At 38.9% G+C, this 23647-nt stretch overlaps 1 protein-coding gene across 1 annotated transcript in view; it reads right to left on the bottom strand.

Moving 5' to 3' along the window:
- Nucleotides 1-23647, bottom strand: part of RELN (reelin) — a gene marked incomplete at both ends in the record, with an annotated part of 510757 nt that overhangs the window by 219210 nt on the left and 267900 nt on the right. Inside the window, 2 exons of the mRNA XM_080701477.1 lie at nucleotides 12452-12692; nucleotides 15648-15744. Coding sequence (XP_080557603.1) covers nucleotides 12452-12692; nucleotides 15648-15744 — 338 coding nt within the window. The remainder of the gene's footprint in view (nucleotides 1-12451; nucleotides 12693-15647; nucleotides 15745-23647) is intronic.

Raw genomic sequence — 23647 nt, 5'->3', positions numbered from 1 at the left:
TCTGACTGAGGCTTTCAGACCTGCCTCCTCAAACCAAGGCCAAAGACGCCAGCCCCAGCTGCAAGGTGGGAGGCTGCAGGATGGCTTGGAAGGGAAGGGCCAAGTTTTGTAGTAAAACAGACTTGGCTTCAAAACTCAAAGCCATTTGGCATCTCTGAGCCTCTGTTTTTTCATCTGTGAAATGGGGATAATTATAAGGATTAGAAGAGAGACTGCAGGGAACGTGTCTACCCTAAAGGTTGGGAATCTTAGAAAATCCATGAATGCTAATTTTCTCTCCCTCTTTTTCTTGTGCTCTCCATCTTCATTGATTCCACTAAGAATCTTTAATGAATATCACTGTGCAAGTTGTGATGGGTGCTGTGCTAAGTACAAAGAGGAAGGAAATGTTTCTGCATTTTAAAGGTTCATATGGAATAACATAAGTTTCCCCCATTGAATACTGTGTCAATTCAATTAGTGATTAGACGTGTCAGCTTCAGAGTAAAACAAAGCAAAAACAAAAGGTGCATTAGGCAGGGAGGCTCTGGGGAGTTGTTTGAATGGTTATTTTCTGTAGGATTGATCAAAATTAGTTGTTCCTGTGTTACTGACGCTCCTGTCATGGTGATCTGGCTCGTTTCCACGTTTCACTAATGCTATTCCACATTAATTACTGTACAAATCGTGTGGGGAAATTGTGAAAAGCACACTCTTATATTTAACCCTTCATCCCCAAAGTGCTCTTATTAGCCTAACAAATTATATTCTGGCCCCTTCTACAATATCATATATCCACCTCTTGGGGGAAACGGGGCAGTAAGGGCAACACAATCCGGAGTGAAGAATATCCCAAGCAAAGGGAATTTAGGTAGACAGCGTGCAATTAGCCAAGCTGGAATCTAGCCAGAAACATAGTTAACATTCTGATTCTTAATAGAAAAAGACATGGGAACATGGGCTAGCCACAAGTCTTACTGGGCTCAGCTTCATCCTCATTAGAAAGCCAGTGCTCAAACCCCTGAAGTTTCCAGTACACATAGTTTCCAGTACAATGACCCAAAAAGCACCTTTCTGAAATGCAAACCTCATCCTTCCTATTTTGTCTTTTGTACTCTGAGAAAACAAAATAATCATCGGATGTATTGTTGAAATCTTTTTCTGTGGTGCTCTATGGCTTCTGGCATGGGAAATAAATTGGGTATAATAGTAGGCATGCATTGCTCTGCCAGGGTTCTACTCTCAAAAAGTGGGTTTAAAAATAAAGTGTACTCTGAGTATGATCTTCCCTTTCACACTTTGTCTTGCATTTTCTTCTCATTAGTCTCAATTTGTGTTAAGACTAATTTTTTTTTCAGACAAATTAATTTACAAGGCTTCCAAATTGGACATAATGACCTTTCCCCCCAGTGAGGATTCAGCAATTTGTGACAATAGTATTAGACAGGAGGTAGCAGAAGCTTCAGTTCTTATTCAGGACTGGAGACTCGCCTACTGTCCACTGGGACAACGAGTTTGGCAAATGCGTAACGTACAAGAGCGGTAAGAAGATTAATAGACTCTCCTGTTCTGATTTACTGCTTCCTTTAATGGACTGTTGATTTATCTAATGGCTGTTGTCTTCATTAGGGTCTTCTGGTGTTTGCTAAACTAGGAAAATTGCCATTATTGGATATTTATCAACCATAGATGTGGTAAAGAGGAAGCAATCAAACTCAAAGGAGTATGAGGGAGAAGATCCTTCTTAAATTCTGTAAGATAGTTACTCCAAAACCTTGGTATAAATGTGCAAATTTTAATAGATTACTTTTTAAGGAGTTTTAAGTACATGCGATCCAATCACAGCCGATTGTAAAGGACAAATCTTCCAACAGAATCTGTGACATTCAGTGTTGATTTACTTCCCAACCCAGGTTGGCATAAATGTGCAGAAGGAGTAATCTGGAATTCGCTGTGGTCTGCACAATAAACTATAGGGCAATAAATAGAAAAAGATTAGCAGGTGTGGGCACGGCCATTGGAGCGGGAGAGTTTCTTAGAAATAAAAAATAAGGGGAATGACACCTATCTTACAGTGATCTGCATTTAATCTGCAGGTCAATTCCAGAGTGAACAGAAGCCAGTAATTTATGTCTCTGCAAGCAGAGGGTAAGTGGGCTAGCTGAGCAGATAGAAACATGTATTAACATTGAGTGAGCAGTGCACGCTCCTTCTCCTTCTCCTTTCTTTCACACACAGACACCAAGGAGTCTTGGATGATTCGTGCTTTCCAAACGAAAACTTTGGCTGCCACCATCCTAGGGAGTAAATAAATGAGCAAAATAAGCAGCTGCCAGACCAACGTTCCCCTCCATGGTGCATTGATCCATTCCAAAATCCTGCTTCATGAAGTCCTGTTAAAGATGAACAAAACAAAAAGCAAAGCCAGCTCCGGCTCTTCCCAAAACAAATCACTTGTGCCGGGTTCTCCTCGCAGTGCTTCTTTCTAAGTGTAGGGAAGGCAGGCAGCCACAGCAGCTCGAGGCTGACCCTCCAGAAACCTACACTTAATACTTTTCTCTGAACTTGAGATTGAGAATTTTATCAGATTGCAGGATGCGTGCTTGAAGAATTGGAAAGAGATGACTTTGATGGACATGTCCAGATGTTTCAAAAGTGACCAACCCGCACTGAACACTGAGCATCCAGGGTCTTTACAGGCCCCCAGTGTTCACCTACCCTAGAAATAAAACTGATGACTGACCAGGGCTTCCACAAAGCACTGGCACCTATGAAACATTCATTAAGTGCTGTCAATACTATCATTATCATTTTTACTATTATGTATCATCACAAGTATCATTCCTGGATGGGAGAATTCTACCTTCGATGTCTGTTTTAAATGGAGACCCTCATAAAATTCAGTTCATATCCTTTAATCCTTGATGGCAAAACCAAGACCATTCTCATCTTTGGTACACCTTGCAGTTACCTTGAGATGAACCATTCCCCCACATCAGGTGGGAAGAATGTGCTTCTTTCTCTCTTGATTAAATACCTCCAGCAACTGGATAGAGGAGCTGCCTGGAGATGGTAGGCAGGGTAGCAAGAGCTATTCTAGAAACTGCTGCTGCTGAACTGATTCTGCGTACCCCCTATCTGTAGGATAGGATCAACTGACACCAACTTTTGAGCATTCTAAAGATCATATACAAACTTTTTTTTAAGAACACGATGTTCCAAAAAAGAAGGCAAAAGTCTTCGTAACCAATAATTATGACAGGTGACTTAGCATTGAGTGGGTTTCAGGCTCCTTCCCTTGCTGAGTGCAGATCTGCTTGCTGTGGGAGACCGATAATGAGGTGGTGCTCTGGGGAGCTTTTGCACTTGCAGCACTGTTTTTACTGGCATTTAAAGCCTCTCATACTTGGTAGTGAACAAAGGGCTGCTTAGGGATTCGTGGGAAATAAAAAAAAAATGATGATGGTAATTAGGAGCACAATAGAATGCGCTGCAGCTTTTCTTTCACATGGGAAAGTTGTTGAGGCAGACACTGGAAGATGAGTCAGGCAGAGGTACAGACATGGGAGGATGGAGGAGAAACACAAATGGCTCTGCTAGAAGAACACACGGAGTCTGAAACCGCACAGAGTCCTCCTCAGCGGCTGACTCCAAATAGCGAAGCCCACCAAACGTAAGGCCGGGGTCTACAGTGAAAGCTGTATTCTTACATATCTTCCTCATATTAATAACTAACAAGCCAATTTAATAATGGCCATTTATTAACTCATGAAAGACTTATGCCTATAACTGCAGTTCTCCAGATGATGAAATAAACAAGGATGGGCTTATATGAAACAGAGTCAATAGTCTCAGAGAAACGGAAAAAAGAAATCTAAAACAGGTAAGAGGAAGGTCTACTGTGAAAGACAAAAATTTATTTTTATCTTTTCTGTTAGACCTGTCACCCTTAAACATTGTTTTCAAGATCAGTAGCTGATAACCAGGTGTGGTGGCACACACCGAAAATCCCAGCACTTAAAAGACTGAGCCAGAAGGATCACAGGTTGGAGAACAACCTCAGCAACTTAGCAAGGCTCTTGGCAATTTACTGAGACCCTGCTTCAAAATTAGAAATAAAAAGGTTTGAAGTATAGCTTGAAGGTAGAATATACCTATATGCAGTCCCTGGTAACAAAAAAAAAATTAGTAACTGGACAGTTTACATACTCAGTACTCAGTATTACTTTACTAACGGCAGCACTTGAAACACATTTGTAGTTAATGATGAAAACTACCATTAGTATTTTTACATGAACAGCACTGAAACAATTCTAATGAGAATCATTTCTTATTTTATACTATGGGTGATATTAATTAATGGATTTTATCTATATTTTGAGATAGAGTCTTGCTAAACTGCCCAGCCTCCTGAGTAGCTGGGATTATAGGTGTGCACCACCATGCCTGGCAATGCATCTGATTTTGATATTACTTTGTGACATATACAGATGACATACTTGTGAGGTCCTTATTTTTCCTCTCTTATTATCCCCTTCTTCATAACTGAAGATGTCAGCTCAGTCCTTTGCCTTCTGTTTATTTTCATCTATACATATTACCTCCTTATAGAGCTCATTTCTTTTGAACGTGTGTGTGTGTGTGTGTGTGTGTGTGTGTGTGTGTGTGCACGCGCGTATGTGTAGTACTGGGGATTGAACCCAGGGGCATTCTACCTTTAAGCTACATCCCCAGCCCTATTTTTAATTGTTTATTTAGAAACAAGTTCTCACTAAGTTGCCTATGGCCCCACTAAGTAGCTAAGGCTGGCTTCAAACCTATGATCCTCCTATCTCAGCCTCCCAAGTACTGGAATTACAAGCATGCATCGCCATGCCTGGCTCTTCTGAACATGTTTAATAAGAGGGGACATTTATTGAGTCCTTTCAATGTGTGAGGCACTATTCTAAGTGTTCTGTGTGTATTTTATTATTTAATAATCATAACATGAGGTGGACACTATCATTACTTCTGCTGTAGGTAAAGGCATGGAAAAGTTAAATTACCTTAGACCATATGGATAATAAGTGGTTAGACTAAGATTTGAGCCCAGGCAGTGAAGCCCATTTTCTTTTTCTCTTTTGGGGGAAAGATGTTGGGGATTGGACCCAGAGGTGTTTCACCTCTGAACTATACCCCTAGCATTATTTTTTATTTTATTTTATTTTATTTTTGGTAGTACTGGGGATGGAACTCAGGGGCCTTCTACCTCCGGGCTACACTCCCAGACCTATTTTTTATATTTTATTTGGAAACAGGGTCTCTTAAGCCAGCGGAGGCTGGCTTCAAACCTGCGCAATTCTCCTGTCTCAGCCTCCCAAGTGCGGGGATTACAAGCGTGCGCCACCACGCCTGGCATTATTTTTCATTTTAAAACAGGATCTCTCTAAGTTTATGAGACTAGCCTTAAACCTGTGCTCTTTCTGTCTCAGCCTTCCACATACTGAGATTGCAGGTGTGTACCACTGCGCCTGGCTCCGTTTTCTTTATGTTTGTGCTATATCTAGTCCTACTCATAACATTTTCAGTATCTTTAAGAAATCACTGAATAGAAATTCTTCTTCCCTTACAAACTAGATATTCCTAATGTTTTCCAGCTTTTCATAAATATTTAACAACAATCTATCATATTCTAAGCACTGGGGATTCAAAACTGGTTGGAAAAAGTCCCTGAGTTTCAGAAAGTGTGTGTGTGTGTGTGTGTGTGTGTGTGTGTGTGTGTGTGTGTATTAGGAATTGAAGCCAGGGGTGTTCTACCTCTGGGCTATACCCCCAGCCCTTTAAATTAATTTATTTACTTACTTATTTGCTTACATTTGTTTGTCATGGTACTAGGGATTGAACCCAGGGGTGTTCTACCTCTGAGCTATAACCCTATCCCTTTAAATTTATTTATGTTTTTATTTGTATTTGTTTACTTGTTTGTTGTGGTACTAGGGATTGAGCCTAGAGGGTATTTTACCTCTGAGATATACCTCCATCTCTATTTTATTTTTGGAACAAGGTCTCACTAAGTTGCTGAGGGCCTGGTTAAGTTACTAAGGCTGGCTTCAAACCTGTGATACTCCCAAGTGCTGGGATTATAAGCATGCACCACCACATCTGGCAGATGTTAACATCTTAAAAAGGAAAACAGAAGGCTAAATAATCATAAAGCAGGGTTATAAATGCTATTGTAGAGGAATATATCCAGTGTAACACAGTGTTCAAATGGAATTAGTTTAGCCACATATTTAGTTGAAGAAAATAGGTGGTATTCCTCCACATGCCAAAGTGAGGCAACCGATCAGCTGCAGCAGCCTGGAGAATACTGGTAAGATGGGCTGGTCACTCGCTCGCAAGGAGGGTTCGCTGCCTGAAGCTGAAGTGGGCAGGAAGCTGGACAGGAGAGAGTTAGTTTCTTTAGAGATTTTGGTGGGCAAGGATAGCCCTTCTTTTCGCATGGAGCCCAGTGCACGGGGCCTCAAGGACAACACCTGGAAGGCACACTGCTTGTCCTGAGGTGTATGTACATCAATGCCTGGAGCTGCTTGGCAGGTGCCTGTGTAAACAGGGGAATACACTTACAAGTTACTGTTCGCCTCCTGCTGAGACTTTCAAGGTTTACCATAGATCATGCACACAAAAGTCAGCCTAGGTTGTCTGCCCTAAAGAGCCTCAAGGAGGGGTTAGGAGCCCTCAGCACAAGAAGACAGTGCTTATTACAATCAGAGGCCCAATGGCTAACCTGCCTGAGACATGCTTTGGGAAATTGCAGGTGAGAGAATCCAGGCTTTGATGGTGAGTGGAAATGTTTCTAAAAACCTACTGGCAGGCTGGGCATGGTGGCACAAACTTGTAATCCCAGCATTTGGGAGAGTGAGACAGAAGGATTGAGGTTCTAGGACAGCCTCAGCTACTTAGTGAGACCCTCTGCAACTCAGTGAGACCCTGTTTCAAAATGAAGAAAAAAAATAGGGCTGGGTATGTCGCTCAGAGCTAGAATGCCCCTGGGTTCCATCCCCAGTACTGCAAACAAAACAAAACAAAACAAAGAAAACCCTATTGGCAGATTCAGGAAGGAGTCAGCTTTGATCACCTGTCAGGTCCTATGATCAACAATTGACAGCTTCCAATATTACCTGCTTCTTTCCCCTTCTTTCTCCAGACCCAGCCTGGAGGGTATTTATTTTTATTTATTTGGTGGTACTGGGGTTCCTGGAAAGCTTTCTACCACTGGGCTACACTCTCAGACATATTTTTATATTTTTATTTGGAAACAGGGTTTCTTAAGCCAGCGAGGCTGGCTCCGAACTAGTGCGATCCTCCTGTCTCCACCTCCCAAGCGCGGGGATTACAAGCATGTGACACTAAGCCTAGCCAGCCTGGAGGGTTTAGAGCCTGGAGGTGGTGAGGAGGAGCTGCCCACTCTCCTTGTTCCTACTGCGGCGGGCCTAAGCTGGAGTGGGGACGGGGAGGAGGAACTCTGATTGAAACTTGGAGTATACCCCATTGTAATGAATGGATCTTATTTGATATTGAACTGAGATATTTGGTAAGCTAAAGTAACTGAATGACTTTTCTTCTGGTCTAGCATCACATTGGGAACCTCTTCTAGTTTTTGTGCAAAAAGTTAGGGAAAAGAGAGCTGTCCACATGAGTATGGATGACCACTGCAAAAAGAATGGCATCGTTTCCTGTAACCAGACCCCACCCCAACAAGTCCTGCTTGTTCAGCTAATGGTGTGCCTCAGAGGGGAGGGAGACATTCACCACGCCAAACAAACTTCACAGAGAACTGGGCCATGAAAGATGCAGGGGAGGACTTCCGGGAAGATGGCGACCGAGAAAAGCGGGGCTTAAGAGCCCCGCTAACAACCAATCTCCATTACCACAAAATCAGCGCCTTTCATAGCCAGAAAACACCATCACCAGAGAAACAAAAAAATCAACAGGCTCCAGAGAGAAAGCTGACTGAGAACAGAGCTCAGAGCCACAAAGGAGATACACCGGCCTCAAGCCCGAGGATGCGGCAGCAGCACCATACAACCGGCGGCAGCGGCAAATTCACCGGACGGCTACAGCAAGCCGAGGTGAACCGCTGCGGAACAGCCAGGCGGAATTTCTCGCCGCAGGTAAAATCTAAAGCTCCCAGTGGCTGAGCTCAGCACACGCCGCAGGGATTCAGGGTGGAAATCAAAACCAAGAAGAAATATGCCAGCCTCACAGCCGAGGACATAGCAGCGGCGCCATATTGCCACCGGCGGCAGCAGCAGAGAATTCACCGAATCCAGTACAGCTACATCTGCATACTCAAGAACAGTGAGTAAAATTGCGGGCCACCTAGGAGAAATCCCAGTACTGTACTCCCTGGGACTTGACCCAGTGGGGGAGTGGCGGTGGCAGAGATATTACACCATAGGAGAACGTGCAACCTGGCACCCCCCACAGTCTAAAGCAGCCTCTATCGACTCTCTGGGTCGGAAACTCTGTGATACAACCCAGTAAAGGAGTAGTGGGGTCTGAGATACTACTGACTCGAGATCCAGAACACCTTAAGGGAAGTCATAGTGACCCAAGGGAAGAACCCAGAGAAGGCACAAACTTCCGAAATCATGGGAAAGAGGAATAATACTGGAGCAATGAATGCCCACAACCCCACAACATCGAACCCGATAAAACAGAAAATCAGAGATTTCTAGAAGATCAAATCAGGAAAATAACTGTAGAAATAATAGAGGTGCTTCGAAAAGAACTCAGAGAGAGCCAAAAAGAGATAAAGGATGCAATTAATGAAGAAAAGGCCTCAATTCAAAGCACAAACAACCGATTAGAGCACATGGAGAACAGAATCTCGCTCTTAGAAGATGATCATTCCAAAAATGAACGCATAGTTTCTAATCTAGGAAAAAATATCCGACAGCAGGAATCTGATATTGAAGAAATATGGGCCCATTTTAAGAGAGCTAACCTAAGAATAATTGGAATAGAGGAGGGAAAAGAAAGTGAAACCAAAGGGATCAACAATCTCTTCAAGGAAGTAATAGCAGAAAATTTTCCAAACATAGAGCAAGAGTTTGATATACAGGTCCAGGAATCTTATAGAACTCCCTTTAGACAGGATCGGAGAAGAGGATCCCCACACCACATAATTGTCAAAATGACCAATGTGGAAGCCAAGCAGAGAATCTTAAAGGCAACAAAAACAAAGGGCCAAGTGACATTCAGAGGCAAGCCAATTAGAACCACTCCAGACTTCCCAAACCAAGTCATGAGAGCCAGAAGGGCTTAGAGTAACATATTCCAAACTCTGAAAGAAAACAACTTCCAGCCAAAAATTTCCTACCCAGCAAAACTTTCTATCAAATTAGATGGAGAAATAAGAAGCTTCCATGACAAACAGAAACTGAAGGAATTTATGTCTTCAAAACCAGCACTAGAGAAAATACTCAAAGAGATTAACTACAAAGAAGAAATAGGTAACACACACCAGAACCAGAGAAACAAGAGTTTCCATCCAACAGTCAACTAAGATTGGTTATCTGTGGAGATTCATTACTTATGTTAGTCTTTTACCTATCTCTAAAGGGTATTGTTTGCCTTTATTGTTGTTAATTTTTAGGATTTCTAGTTGGAATATTAATATACCTTCAGATATATCATTTAGAAATATTTTATCCCATTCTATTAGTAACTTTTAACTGTTTACATTGTCTTTGGATATACAATATTTTTTTTTATTTTTTAGGGAGTTTGTATACTCTTCTGTTGCCTGTGCCATTGAAATCATATCCAAGAAATCACTGCCAATTTCAATGTTGTGAGGTTTTATGACCCAGATTTTCTCCTAAAAGTTTATAGTCTTAATATTTATATTTAGGTCTTTTATCTATTTTGAGTTAATATTTGTATATGGGATTAGGTAAGGGTCCAACTTTATTCTTTTCCATGTAATTATTATGTTTCAACAATATTTAGTTAAAAGATTATTATTTCCACCACCAAATGTTCGTGGAAACCTTGTCAAAAATAACTTGACAATATAGGGAAGAATTTAGCTCTAGGCTTTTATTTAACTCCAGTGGTTTATGTATCTGCCTTTAGAATAGTACTACACTGTTTCAATTATTGTAGCTTTATATGGTTTGAAATCAGAAAATATATATCTTCTAGCTTTGTTCTTTTTTGAGATTGTTTTGGGTATCTAGAGTCCATATTCCATATTAGGATAGATTTTTTTTCTGAAAAATAAATATATAAATATATGGTAGTTTCACCTAAAAAAATAGAAAAAAAATATTCTCTGGTAAGAAAGAAAGTAAAAAGAAATATTGAAATGTTATCTTTAAGTCATCAAAAGCTTGGTATCAGACAAATGAAACTGTTATGCGAGATTATCATTTTTAATTCTGGATAAATTGCTATAATACTAGATGTCAACCACTAAGCCAAGCATGGGAGGGAGGGATGGGGAAAGAATGGGGTGGGGATTGGGTGGGGGCTGACTGGGTGATGTGTGCATGTATGTCTACAAAAGTTTGTATCCCACTATGATGTATGAATACAGTGCACCAATAAAAAAAAAAATTAAAAAAAAGATGCAGGGGAATTACCAAGCAAAAACAAGGAAAAGTTAGCATCTTACCAAATAGAGGAATAATTTAACAAAGAAATTACATACAGTTCAAATAAACAACTTTTACTTCTAGAACTCTAAATCACTTGGCAAAAGCAAATTTTTTTTATCCTAAGATATTTGAACCAAAAATTAAATGGATGACCATGCGGATGAGTTAAAGGTCAAATTCTCAAAGTTTATTATTGCATTCATTTGAAGTTTTAAAAAGATATATCAGAGAAAGATTTCTATCTAACAGTCATCTCAAAGATAATGACCATCACCACAACGATTTTTTTCATTAGTAGACTTAAGTCACCTGGCCAATCTCCGCTAGTGATTATAAGCTTATGAACAGGATGAAGGACCAGAAAGCAAAAGCATATTCCACCTAAAGCTATAATTTAATTAAAATGCCTACTGAAGCAAAACCACACTTTATGCATTTTATCGTAGGTAGTGCCAAAGCACACGCATTAAGAAACCAATAGCTAATTAGATGAGTATAACAGCTTGTAAAACGAGGCAGACAAAGCGCTGACGATTCTGAGACCAAATGACAAACAATCATCACGAGAAAAGGATGGGAATCCCAGGCTCCAAGTCTCCTAGGTTTATGCATCTGCTTGCCAGAATCTAAGCAGAAGCTCCTCTTATAAGTGGCAGTGGGGTATCATAGGATATCCTGATGAAAGTTCTTCTCTAAACCCAAGCAAAAGGAATGTGTGAACGTTTTCTAAAGGAGCCATGGCTTTTAGATCACAGATTCTCACACTTACTGGCTTACCCGTTCCCCCAAATACAACAACAACAATAACAACAACAACAACAACAACTACTACTACTACTACTACTACTACTACTACTACTACTACTACTCAACACTCCCTGGGTCCCTGGGCACTTCACTAACCCCCTAATTTTATTCAATGCCTCTCAACTTGCACCTGAGGCTACTAATGCCCCTACCCCCTTCCAGATGGTTCCAGTGCCCAGGGAACAATATCACTGCCTTTGGGAATCTGTGCTTTGAGTTTAAACCCTTTGTCAATAAAAATGTTCTGTAAGGTTTATGGGATGTTTTCTGAAATTGAGCAGAGGATGCCTGTTTCTAATAACGGTTAACTGGTGTAATTTCATTTTGAATTAAAATGACAAGGGTTTGATTGATTAAGGAAAAAGTTATTTGTGTCAGGAGAGTTCTTGTGTTAAGAGTTCACCAAATGGCTTGCAACCTTTTTTCCAGTACTAAAATAAATTGCTAAAAGGAGGTGAGCATTTTTGGATCTTCACATTCTACTTGCTACTCTTCCAGTGATTTCACCTCCATCCAGCACAGGATTTTATTTCCTTCCTTCCTTCCTTCCTTCCTTCCTTCCTTCCTTCCTTCCTTCCTTCCTTCCTCTCTCCCTCCCTCCCTACCTTCCTTCTCAAAAAATATTTGTTGAATGAATAAACCAAATTGTTTTTAATAGTGATTTTTCATCCTTAAAAGGTAGGTACGAGATGGTTCTGGTGGCATATGCCTATAATTTCAGCACTTGGGAGGCTGAGACAGGAGAATCAAAAGAATCAGCCTCAGCAACTTAGTGAGTTCTCAACAACTTAGGGAGCCCCTTTTTCCAAATAAAAAAATAAAGCAGTGCTGAGGGTATAGCTCCGAGGTAGAACACTCCTGGATTCAATCCCCAGTGGCCCCCCAACATGTATGGCATGAAAAATTACAAATGTTAATTTTGCTTTTAGTCGTGGCTTTGATAAAATAGTTACCTTTAAAATTTTTGGTTTATTGAATCCTAGGCTTCAGAAGGAAGAATAAAGAATGTGAGCGCAAACCTTAACTGTTGCTCCTGGGAAGAAGAGCCAGTTGCCTGTGTCCACTGGGTCGAGACTGTCTTCTAAAACGACTTGTCTGTGGGCTGAATTGATGACCAGGATGTTATCCAAGGCCCAACAGGCTTCGTACACTTCACCTACATGCAGACTTTCCTGCTTCCACTGAAACTGGACGTTCTCTCCTTTGGCGTCCTCAGGAAGGTAGAGGATATGGATGATGGTGCTGATGTTGGAAGGGGCCCTGAAACATATAGAGAGACGGTGAGCTCGACAATATCCACTTCTTTCTTATAGATAAATTTGTTTCTTAAGATTGCAGTTTCTGTATCTAAAAAATGTTATATCATTACAGGTTGAACACAATTCCATCATCCTTGAATCTCTCAATATCTACAGGTGACTGATCACTCAATTTTCATATTGAGTGATGACAGGTTAAACATTAAAGGTCTTTAAGAGGTTTACATTTAACACAGGGCGGACACTAAGTATAGTCAAGTAAGCCAATAAATGAATAATTAAAGTAGAATACATCGCTATGGTTGAGTTAAAAAAAAAATCAATGTGGAGCCAGGCACGGTGTTGCATGTCTGTAGTCCTAGTACTTGGGAGGCTGAGACAGGAGGATCACAGGTTTGAGGACAGCTTCAGCAAGTAGTTACACTCTCATCAAGCTAGAAACATCCTGCTTCAAAATAAAATAAAATAGTGCTGGAAGTATAGCTCAGAGGTAGAATACTCTTGGGTTTAATCTCCAGTGTGTGTGTATATATATATATATATATAAAACAACATGCATTCAGTACAGTTTGTGTACATAGTAGATATTGAATTTAAAAACGTTGACCTGATAATATGAAAAAAAAGTGAAAAAGTAGAAAATTATCATCTTAATGTTGATTCTTACTTTGAAATTATGCATCTGTTAGATGTCTTTGCATGCAGTGTGCTCAATAATCAGTCTTTATGTAATCATTATTTTATTTCTGTAATCAGATACATTTTCATATTTTAGCCCCTCTAAAATATGAGTTTTGCCATGAGAATTAACTGTACGTATTTAGAAGTCTTTATAATTTCATGCAGATCAATCTTCCAAAAATATGATATAATTTAACATGATTTTTATATTATATCAGTTAGGAACTGGATCTTTCAACTATATAATAAAGTACTTTTATTAAACATTTTATTTGACCAAAGTAGAAATCTGCTGCAGTAAAAATGATCACCTTAGCTAAGATTAAAAATGGTACTAAAATGCAAACTAGTGGTATCTTGAGCCTGCTATCAATCAGTCTTGGAAGGACTAGAGAAAAGTCGTATTTTTTACTCACAGATGAAGCACATATATATCTGTAGAAGTGTCAGTGTGGGTTATAGATGGTGTACCTTACCTTTAGGTATAATCATTTCCCTTCTATTTTAAAAGATTTCAAAATGACTATCTTTTTAACTTGGAACAGAATTTAAGCTGTTAGGAGAATGTATTTTGATTTTGATAGTGACTGAAAACACTTTGATGACCAATGGCAAGGGAAATTTGCATTAATAAGCATGACAGTTGGGTAAATGGACTAAGATAAAAAATGTCATCTAGTGAAATGAATGGACTCAGCTGTAATCTTTATATGTTGCAATTAAATGTGAAGTTTTGTTATTTTATATATCTGTTTTACAAATGTATAGTTTCATTATTTTATTGTTTTCCAACAAGGAGCATGTTATAATTTACTGAAACTGATATATAACATACTACAAAAAATGTGGAGATATAGGTAAAATTCCCAATTTTTATGCAGCCTTGCTTAAATCTATTTACATAAAAAGTGTTTAATATGAATATAGTTTAATAACTGCTGGGAATTAGAACAGCAAATGTTCTGCTATCAAATTGGCATAGCATGTTAGAGCTCAGATTGTACTAAGGTACTTGTAAATTTTATTGTTGCTGAGGAAGAAAATTTATTAAAATTCTTTGAGTTAGAATTACTTTATTCAGTTTTAGTTAGACTTGAGCTAAAACATGTAAAGTTTTTACTTCATTTTTTAAAATACTATCAGAAATTTTATACAAATTGGTTTAACATTAAAAGCTGTGAACTTAATATTTATTATTTTCTAAATAAATCGTGTTCCTTTTAATGTGAAAATAAATTATGGAAAGCTGCTTTTGGAAAAAGAAAAACTATCAGAAACCTGGTGGAAAATAATTTACTTAAGATATGTTAACTTAAGAACTAAGCCAATCATAATAATCACTTCTTAATGGTTCGAGGTATTTTTCCTTTAAATATCTTGTACACAAAATTAAGCATCTATTTTGAATTTTGTGACATAAACTCTGCAGAAGTGGTAAACATAATTTGAGCTTTGCTAATTTAAACAAAATCTTTATGACATGAATGAATTTCTTCTTCAAGCATTCAACCTCATTTTTTATTAAGGGATTTCCTAAAGAAAATATATGATTATAAGTTGCATCACAATTATACACACACACACACACACACACACACACACACACACACATATTGGGGGTACTAGGGATTTAACCCAAGGGGCATTCTGGCTCTGAGCTATACCACCAGTCCTATTTTATTTTTTATTTTGAAACAGGTTTTCAACTAAGCAGAAGGCCTCACTAAATTGCTGAGACTGACTGCAAACCTATGATCCTCCTATCTCAGCCTCCCAAGTACTGGGATTACAGGCATGTGCCACTGTGCCTGGCTACAAATAGATTTTTAAATGTACTTTAGGGAAATGACAGAACTAGAAATGAGATGCAAAAGGTCCAGTGGCTCTGAACTCCATATTTTCGCAGACTAGAAGGGATGTAGGCAGTCACCTGAGGTGCTTCCAGGCCTATTTGCCAGGCCAGACTCTGCAGAAGGTGGTGAGGCTATTTTGTGGAAGATGCTATCATAAAGGTTATAATCCAAAATGTTCTTTTACCTGAGTTAGTTTTGCACAAGAACTATGAACGGTAGGAAATTCTGAATGAAAAATGACCCTTCTCACAATATCTTTTTTAAATAGGAATAGGTCATAATAGGTATACTCACTGAATCAACACACTTAACAACTGGAGTACTTTGAACCATAAAGAAAAAGTCAAGTGTACAAAGAAGGTGAACACAGAAGTAGAAATCAATTTACATTAGAATTTATGAAAATAATTTATGAAACAAACCTAATTTTCTCAAGCTGAATCCAGTCGCCAGTATTATTCTTGGTATATGACACAATGATGCTGGGGTCTGAGTAACTAAAGCGACATGACCCTGATCCTGTAAATAGCAATGACAGTCAAAGATAAACACAGTGTATTCACATATTATCCTTCCTGACAAACATTTTTGACAATTTTAAAAAATACTTAGTAATTAGATGAAATAGTACCTAAGTCATTAAATTGAGAAACAAAATCACCATTCTCTTTGTTATACATTATCTAAATGATGAGACAGTATGACAGGAACTAAAATACTGTAAAGAATATTCAAGCACTGAATGAATGATAACTATTAGAGATGCAATATTACTCTGCTATAGCCCGACACTAGATACTTAAAGATATGTCCCATCGTGACTATTTGGCGATTATTTCTCATCATTATTTCCAATATTAGAAATATGAACACCAAAGAAAGTTTTAAAACTGATTGAGGCCAGGTGTGGTGGCATGGTGGCACACACTTGTAATCCCAGTACTTGAGAGGCTGAGATAGGAGGATCACAGGTTAGCAGCCAGCCTCAGCAATTCAGTGAGGCTCTCCACAATCTAGTGAGACCCTGTATCCAAAAAAAAAAAAAAAAAAATAGGGGCTGAAGGTGTAGCTCAGAAGTAGAAAGTCCCTGGGTTCAATCCCCAGTGCCCCCCCTCACAAAACAAAACAGGAAAAACTGATTGAGAAGTTGTTTCTACATATTCAATGGACTCATAATAAAAAATAGTATGACTATAATTTCAAAGGTCTCAGAAAACTCAAAATAACCATGACACATTTGCTAAAATTTTACTGTAACTAATGTAGCAGAATTTTTCTTCATATTACGTTAATAATAAATGAACAAACAAACAAAAAGAAACAGTGCAATTTGCATTTAACTTACACCCATCTGCTAGAGGAGCCTCGGTGTCGACACAAGGCATCTGTTGACCGTTTTACACTTGCGTTGTTCCCAGCTTCCAAGCTTTCATCAGACCATTCATTTTATTTTATTTTATTTTATTTTACTTTATTTTATTTTTTTGGTGGTAATGGGGTTCCTGGAAGCCCTTCTACCTCTGGACTACACTCCCAGACCTATTTTATATTTTTATTTTGAAACAGGGTCCCCTAAGCCAGCGCAGCTGGCTTCGAACCTGAGCGATCCTCATGTCTCCACCTCCCAAGCGCGGGGATTACAGGCGTGCGCCACCACGCCCGGCTAAGACCATTCATTTTATTTCAGTGGTGTTTAGTATAAAACCAGTTAGTGTGTAATTGCCAAAGTTGGCAATGGGCTAGAAGGCCAAACAGTAGTTTCCCTAGATTTTTTCCCAGAGCCAAAACACAGGTGAAGAAGCATGGAAGAAAGGGGTGTTCAAAGGAGAGCCCCACAGCAGCTCTGGTCTCACAGGGACACCCACCTCACCACTGTTGTTACTGCTAAACTCTACTTCTGTGTGCAGCTGCTTAAAATAAGTGGCAGGAAATGGAAATGGGGAGGATCTGTGGGAAGAACTTGAACACAAACAAGAATGAGGTCTGGTGGGGAATCTGTTATTTTGCAGGGAAGTTCAAATTAGCCTAAAGATTTAAGTGTTGTTATGTGCTTCCTTTACTTATGTCTCAGTTGTCCTAAGCACTTACAAGAAATGGCATGAAGCAAACACTCGAAAAAAGGGTAGAACTAACTAGGTAACCAAAATATTTCTTACAGGCTGTAATTTTTTGAAAATTATTTATAAATTGAAGCCGGGCTTGTAATCCCCGCGCTTGGGAGGCAGAGACAGGAGGATCACGCAGGTTTGAAGCCAGCTGCACTGGCATAAGAGACCCTGTTTCAAAATAAGAATATAAAATAGGTCTGGGAGTGTAGCCCGGAGGTAGAAGGGCTTCCAGGAACCCCAGTACCACATAAAAAAAGTATTATTATTTTTTTGAAAAATAATTGTTTATTGTATTTTTTATTTAAAAAATTTATTTATAAATTGAGAGAAGGAAAACTGATACATATTGAAATAAAGAGTGTGTCCATTGCAGACTTATGACAAAGGATCTCTCTGCCCAGTTTCCTATGTACCGTCTCAGTGTTATAAGATTACATTGATTATATACCTCTAAAACAAAAAGCCATTTGGCAGGTGATTTAATTTTTCATTGCTGCTTAGTCGTTAATTTTTCTCATATTTAAAACATGAGCATTCTTTTGTGGTCCTGGGGGTGGAACCCAGGGGCTTTCTACCTCCGGGCTATACTCCCAGACCTATTTTATACTTATTTGGAAAGAGAGTCTCACACCTCACCCAGTAGCTGAGGCTGTCTTCGAACCTGTGCGATCCTCCTGTCTCTGCCTCCTGAGCACTGGGATTACACGTGTGTGCCACCACATACAGCTCAAAACATAAGTATTTTGAATCCGCCTCCTCGTCACCATTGTCAAGGGACCCTCGTAGCTTTTGCCCCGTTGCTGCAATTGTGATTATGCGTTCTCCCTGTCTCCAGCCTCACCTGCCTTCACCCAGTGCAGTGTCACAGGGCTCTTGCTTCCTCCTTTATCGTACATCTCCTCCTCTTCCTCCTCTTCCCCCCCCCCCTCCTCCTCCTCCTCCTCCTCCTCCTTCTTTTCTGGAGATTGAATCCAGGAGAATTCTACTTCCTAGCTATATCCTCAACTTTTTTCTCTTTTATTTTGAAATAGGATCTCAACAACTAAGATGCTGGGGCTGTCCTTGAACCTGTGATCCTCCTGTCTCAGCCTCCTAAGTACTGAGATTACAGGTGTGTGACACCATGCCCAGCTTGCCACTGCTCTTTCTGAAAGAGAATCAACTCTTGTGAGTCCCTGGTGTATAATCTTTCAGTCATTCTTCAAAACCAATTCACTATGAAGCCACTACATCTCTTCCCTCAGTGGGGTAAAGGTACACGGTTTAGCCAGGAGAGCAAATGTGTGCTCTGCAGAACAGAACTGGCTCAGGGCTATCTTTAAAGGTTCCACATAAAAAGATGGCTGAAGAGGCAAAGGGCCCCTAATGAAAAGCTAGGCACCTGGAACACCATGTCTATGGGTTTGAGCTAAAGAAACTGGGGTGGTTGGCTGCCAGCCCTGGAAGAAGCATCAGGCCTTGGGTATCTGCCTCTCTCAGTGGCAGCTCCCAAACTACCCATCCAAATGGACCGGTCTACTGAATGAACAATTCTCCACTCCTACAGTATAGCTAGACAACTCACATAAACCTTCTAGAGCACAATCCCACTTTCACATAGATTTCAGTCAACAGAGTGAGATTTGCTGTTGCCCAGACTGAACACAGTTGCTTGACTCTGTCTGAGGGACAGGAGGACAGAGTTAGTCATAGTTCACTTCTTTCTTGCATGCCTGGGTATCTACTGCCATGCCCGATGTCCTGTATCCAGATGCTATGTGCAAGACTATCACATTCCCCAAGGCACCTCTCACAAAGTGAAGTGACAGTTATATGTTAGCACCACATATAATAAGCCTCTTTATTTTCTATCTGAAATAAAGGATATTTAATTGCCAAGTCCAAGATGTAAATCCAGAAAGAATCAAATGTCAGATGCAGAATACCATCTCATTTATTTGCACACACACTTCCCCTTTTTTATCACTTCCAATGAGATCCTTTACCCTAATGGAGCAAGTTCTCAAGGGTTTAAAGAATTATTGATGGAGGTAAGAAAGTTCCCTCCATGAGAACCATGAGAACTATGGCCTGAGATTCATCAATGGACTCAAAACTGGTCTAAAGACAAGCAGTTTTCTTTGGCTGTAATAGGCAAGCAGTGAAATTCTGTGCACTTTTAACAAGGACACAAAGTGATTAAGGGTTCCTGCAGCTCGATATTCATAAAAAATTAGTGAACTTTTAGAATGTACTGAAGTTTACTATGACATTTGAGTTTACTAAGAATTTTTTCCCAGGTAGTCTTGGTTGTCAAATCTTGATTTTAAGTTGATAAATAGATTGATAAATGATAAATAGCCAATTATAGCAACTGTCATTTACACTATTATTATAGTTGACCCTGTAGTGTATAATGTTTTATCAACATTTCTGGCTTATTATTATCTTGTCATTTGCCTTCTGGTGTGGGACATATATCCAACACAATATGAATAAACACCATCTCTACTCCTGTGCTAAAGTGTCAAAACTGTCTTGCAACAAACAATATTTCATTCTTTATTGTGATGCACCAAATTTGAACTACTTAATTGACGGCAATGAATCTGTACTATTTTAATAACTTTCCAGTCATGGCTGGGCCCCAGTTAAGTACCAGAACTGGTCTCCCAAGTTAAGTACCAGAATACTGGGTTATCTGTACAATTTCTCAGCATTTTAATGTAAAGTCAATGTCTAACTGCATTCTTCTTAGGTTAACAATGCAATGTATATAGTTAGAAAAACAAAACACATAAATAACCCCCAAATCTACCTGTACCATTCTATCCATCAATATCAGTATTTTCTGTCTTCCCCATGTTACAGTTGACTGATGCCTTCTATCTAACTGAAACTTTGTACCTTTAACTAATATCTCCCTGTACCCTTGTCCACAATCTTCCAGCCTCTGGTAACCACCACTCTACTTCCTACCAGACTCATCTTGTTTTAATGCCTTTCTCCTCTCTTAACTGCTTTGACCCTCTTTAAAAATCTTACCCAGTTTCAAGGATTTGAATAACATCTGAAACAGATAATATCCAGGTTTGTGTCTCCCATGAGAGTTACACTTATGGATTCAACTGCTACTGGCCATTTCTAATGGACATCTTATTTTACTCTAAGTAAAAATTAGAGTTTGGTTTTCTAACTCTAAATATTTGGTTGAGTCTTTTCATTTCAAATCAGACCACTCTAGATGCAAATAAACATATAAATAAATAATGATAACAACAAGAATGGTTGCCATTACTGTTCGCATTTTACAAGTGTGGAAACTGGGGCTCAGAAAGAGTAAGGCACTGTGGGTTCTCAGCTGATTTCCTTAGTTCTTGTGAAAGTAGTTTGGTTTGTGATTAGCTATTCAACCTGGTGTGCTGGTGGGGAGATGATCATCAGAGAATCTTACTCAGCCATCTTGCTCCACCCCAGATGACTCCTTGTGCTTTGGGCTATTTCTCTACTGTTAAGTGGAAATACTGTAAGTTCAATGAGGAAATGCAAGATGAAACACAAATGAATAGCTCATTTTTTAGAAGCACTGGCAAATATTTTAGTAGGGGGAGACAAAAGCATACTTGTAAAAAAAAAGTTTTAAGAGTAGGATAGTAAGACAAATCCAAACAAAGAGATCTATTTTTTAAGGTCTATACAATTGCTAGAGTGGAGTTGAAAATTTGATTTTGCAGTTCTTAGCCATCAGACAGATGCAAATCAAAACTACGCTGAAATTCCATCTAACCCCAATCAGAGTGGCAAGCATAAAGAAATCAAACAAGAACAATTGCTGGCGAGGATGTGGGGAAAGAGGAACTCTTTTACACTGTTGGTGGTAGTGCAGAGTAGTTCAGCCACTATGGAGATCAGTATGGAGATTCCTTAGCAAACTGGGAATAGATCCGCCATTTGATCCAGCTATACCACTCCTGGGTATCTTCCCAAAGGGGTTGAAATCAGAGAACTACATTAATATATGCTTACCCATGTTCATAGCAGCACAATTTGTAATAGCCAAAATATGAAACGAACTTAGATCTCCATCAACAGATGAATGGATTGCAAAATTATGGGAAATACACACAATGGGATTCTATTCAGCTATAAAGAAGAATAAAATAATAGCATTTGCAAGAAGATGGAAGGAACTGGAGAACATTATGTTAAGTGAGATTAGTCAAGCACAAAAAGAGAAGGGACACATGTTTTCTCTAATATGCCCAAACTAGGGAGTAGTGGTAATACCAGAGGGACTCCAGATGATGGAGAGGAAATCTCAGCAAAGCTAGAATGGAAGGATAGGAGAGGAAGAAAGCTGAGGTCGTTCAATGGAGGAGCTACATATATATATATATATATATATATATATATATATATGCGTAATAGTATAAATATAACATGGTTAACCTGAACACTCTCTATTGGGAGGGGGAAGGGAAATGGGGGGGAGAGGGCACGAAGCACAATCTAAATATACACCATTTTCAATATAATATATTCCACTTATAAATAAAATAAATTATGGAAAAAAAGAAAATTTGATTTTGCAGTTCTTAGCATCCAAAGGAAACAGAAAATCTGAGCAGTCAGAATTTTAGTAATACTCATAAAGAAATTTTTTTTCACCAGGAACTCAGTAGAACAGTTATAGTTGCTATGAGCATGTAGACAACACTGTCAGCATTCCCACTCTACAATCAAGGTAAAGAGGATGAGAAATGTATTGATGCCTACCAACAAATGTGATTCAGAACTGGGCAGATCAGAACCCATGCCTCTAACCAACCACTTGACTACTGCAATCATATAGTCTTCTGTTTTTCTTTTACTTTTATTTGAAATAGTGCTATATTTTCATATGATCAGAACATACTGGGACAGGTTTCTGTGCTCCTTCTACTTAGGTTCATGACTTTGGCCATAAAGTCATGGTTCTTAATAAAGACATAAAAACCTAAATAACTGGATCACCTTTAAGTACCTTGTTAGTCAGCACCTCTGCTTTCCAGTTTTACCACAGGTGGAAATCATGGTAGAACTATATGAAGAGGAAATACCATGTTTACCTGGGCATTCCCTGCCCATTCCTCTCCTTTCCTTGCCCCCAGAGCCAGTTACTGACCCTGTGGACCCTCTTCCTGCATATTTCTTGAATCTACATCCCCTCCTTAGATAATCTATTAGCCAGGTCCATGTGCTGACCTCTTAACTGGGTTTAGAACAAATACACAAATGGTTAATTGTCAAAGAATTTTTCCTTACTAGTCATTTGCTTAAAAAATGAGAAGCTATTTTAAAGAGATTTTAAAAACAATTTATTAAAAAAAAAACAGCAACATGCTGACATTTCCTAACTCAGATCATTGTAATTGTGTGAAAAGTGTTAATCTGGTGTTAATCTGATATAATATTACAATCAGGATTAAATTTAAGACAACAGGTTAATCCACATTTGTATTCTAATTAACAAATTCTATTACTGGTTTGCAAATCTGTTTCTGAAATAACCACTTTACCATAAAGCAATAATTAATATTCACATATACAAAACAGTACTCAATACTTATTATAAAATGAGAAAATACCAGCAAAGATTATTTCAATATAGTTGTTTGCTTTTACTGTTACATTCATCACTATAATTATATACATACATTTTTTTTATTATAAACTTGGTCTGATCTATCACTTTACTCAATAATGAAAACAATGGAAATAGCCATCAACTATTACCCCTGGTTCTTTTGTGTGTGTGTGTGGTGGTGTACTGGTGATTAAACCCAGTGGAGTCCTACCTTTAAGCACACCCCTAACCTTATTTTTTAAATTTTATTTTGAAACAGGGTCTGGCTAAGTTACCATGTGTTAGCCTCCAACCTGCAATCATCATCTCAGCATTCCAAGTACTGAGAGTACAGGTTCATACCACCACGCCCAGGCCCTGGTTCTATTTTAATAGCACCCTTTCTACTATAATTTAGAAAAAATAGACAAGTTTCCACTTTTGATATAGGAAGCCAGTAACTTTTCCTTTTGTTACTAGACACACACAACCTTCCTTAATTGAACCAAGAATATATAGAAAATTTAAACCAACCAATAGCAATCAAAGAGATTGAGGCAGCAATAAAGAGCCAACCATCAAACAAAAGCCCAGGACCAGATGGTTTCCCAGGTGATTTTTATAAAACCTTTACAGAAGAGTTAATCCCAATACTCCTCAATCTATTCCATAAAATAGAAACAGGACTCTCCCAAATACATTCTACAAAGCCAACATCACATGAATACCA

The sequence above is a fragment of the Muscardinus avellanarius genome (assembly GCF_963383645.1).
Source record: "Muscardinus avellanarius genome assembly, chromosome: 9".
Lineage (NCBI taxonomy): Eukaryota > Metazoa > Chordata > Mammalia > Rodentia > Gliridae > Muscardinus > Muscardinus avellanarius.
The sequence above is the reverse complement of the archived record's forward strand: the minus strand, read 5'-3'. Positions and strand labels throughout refer to the sequence as shown.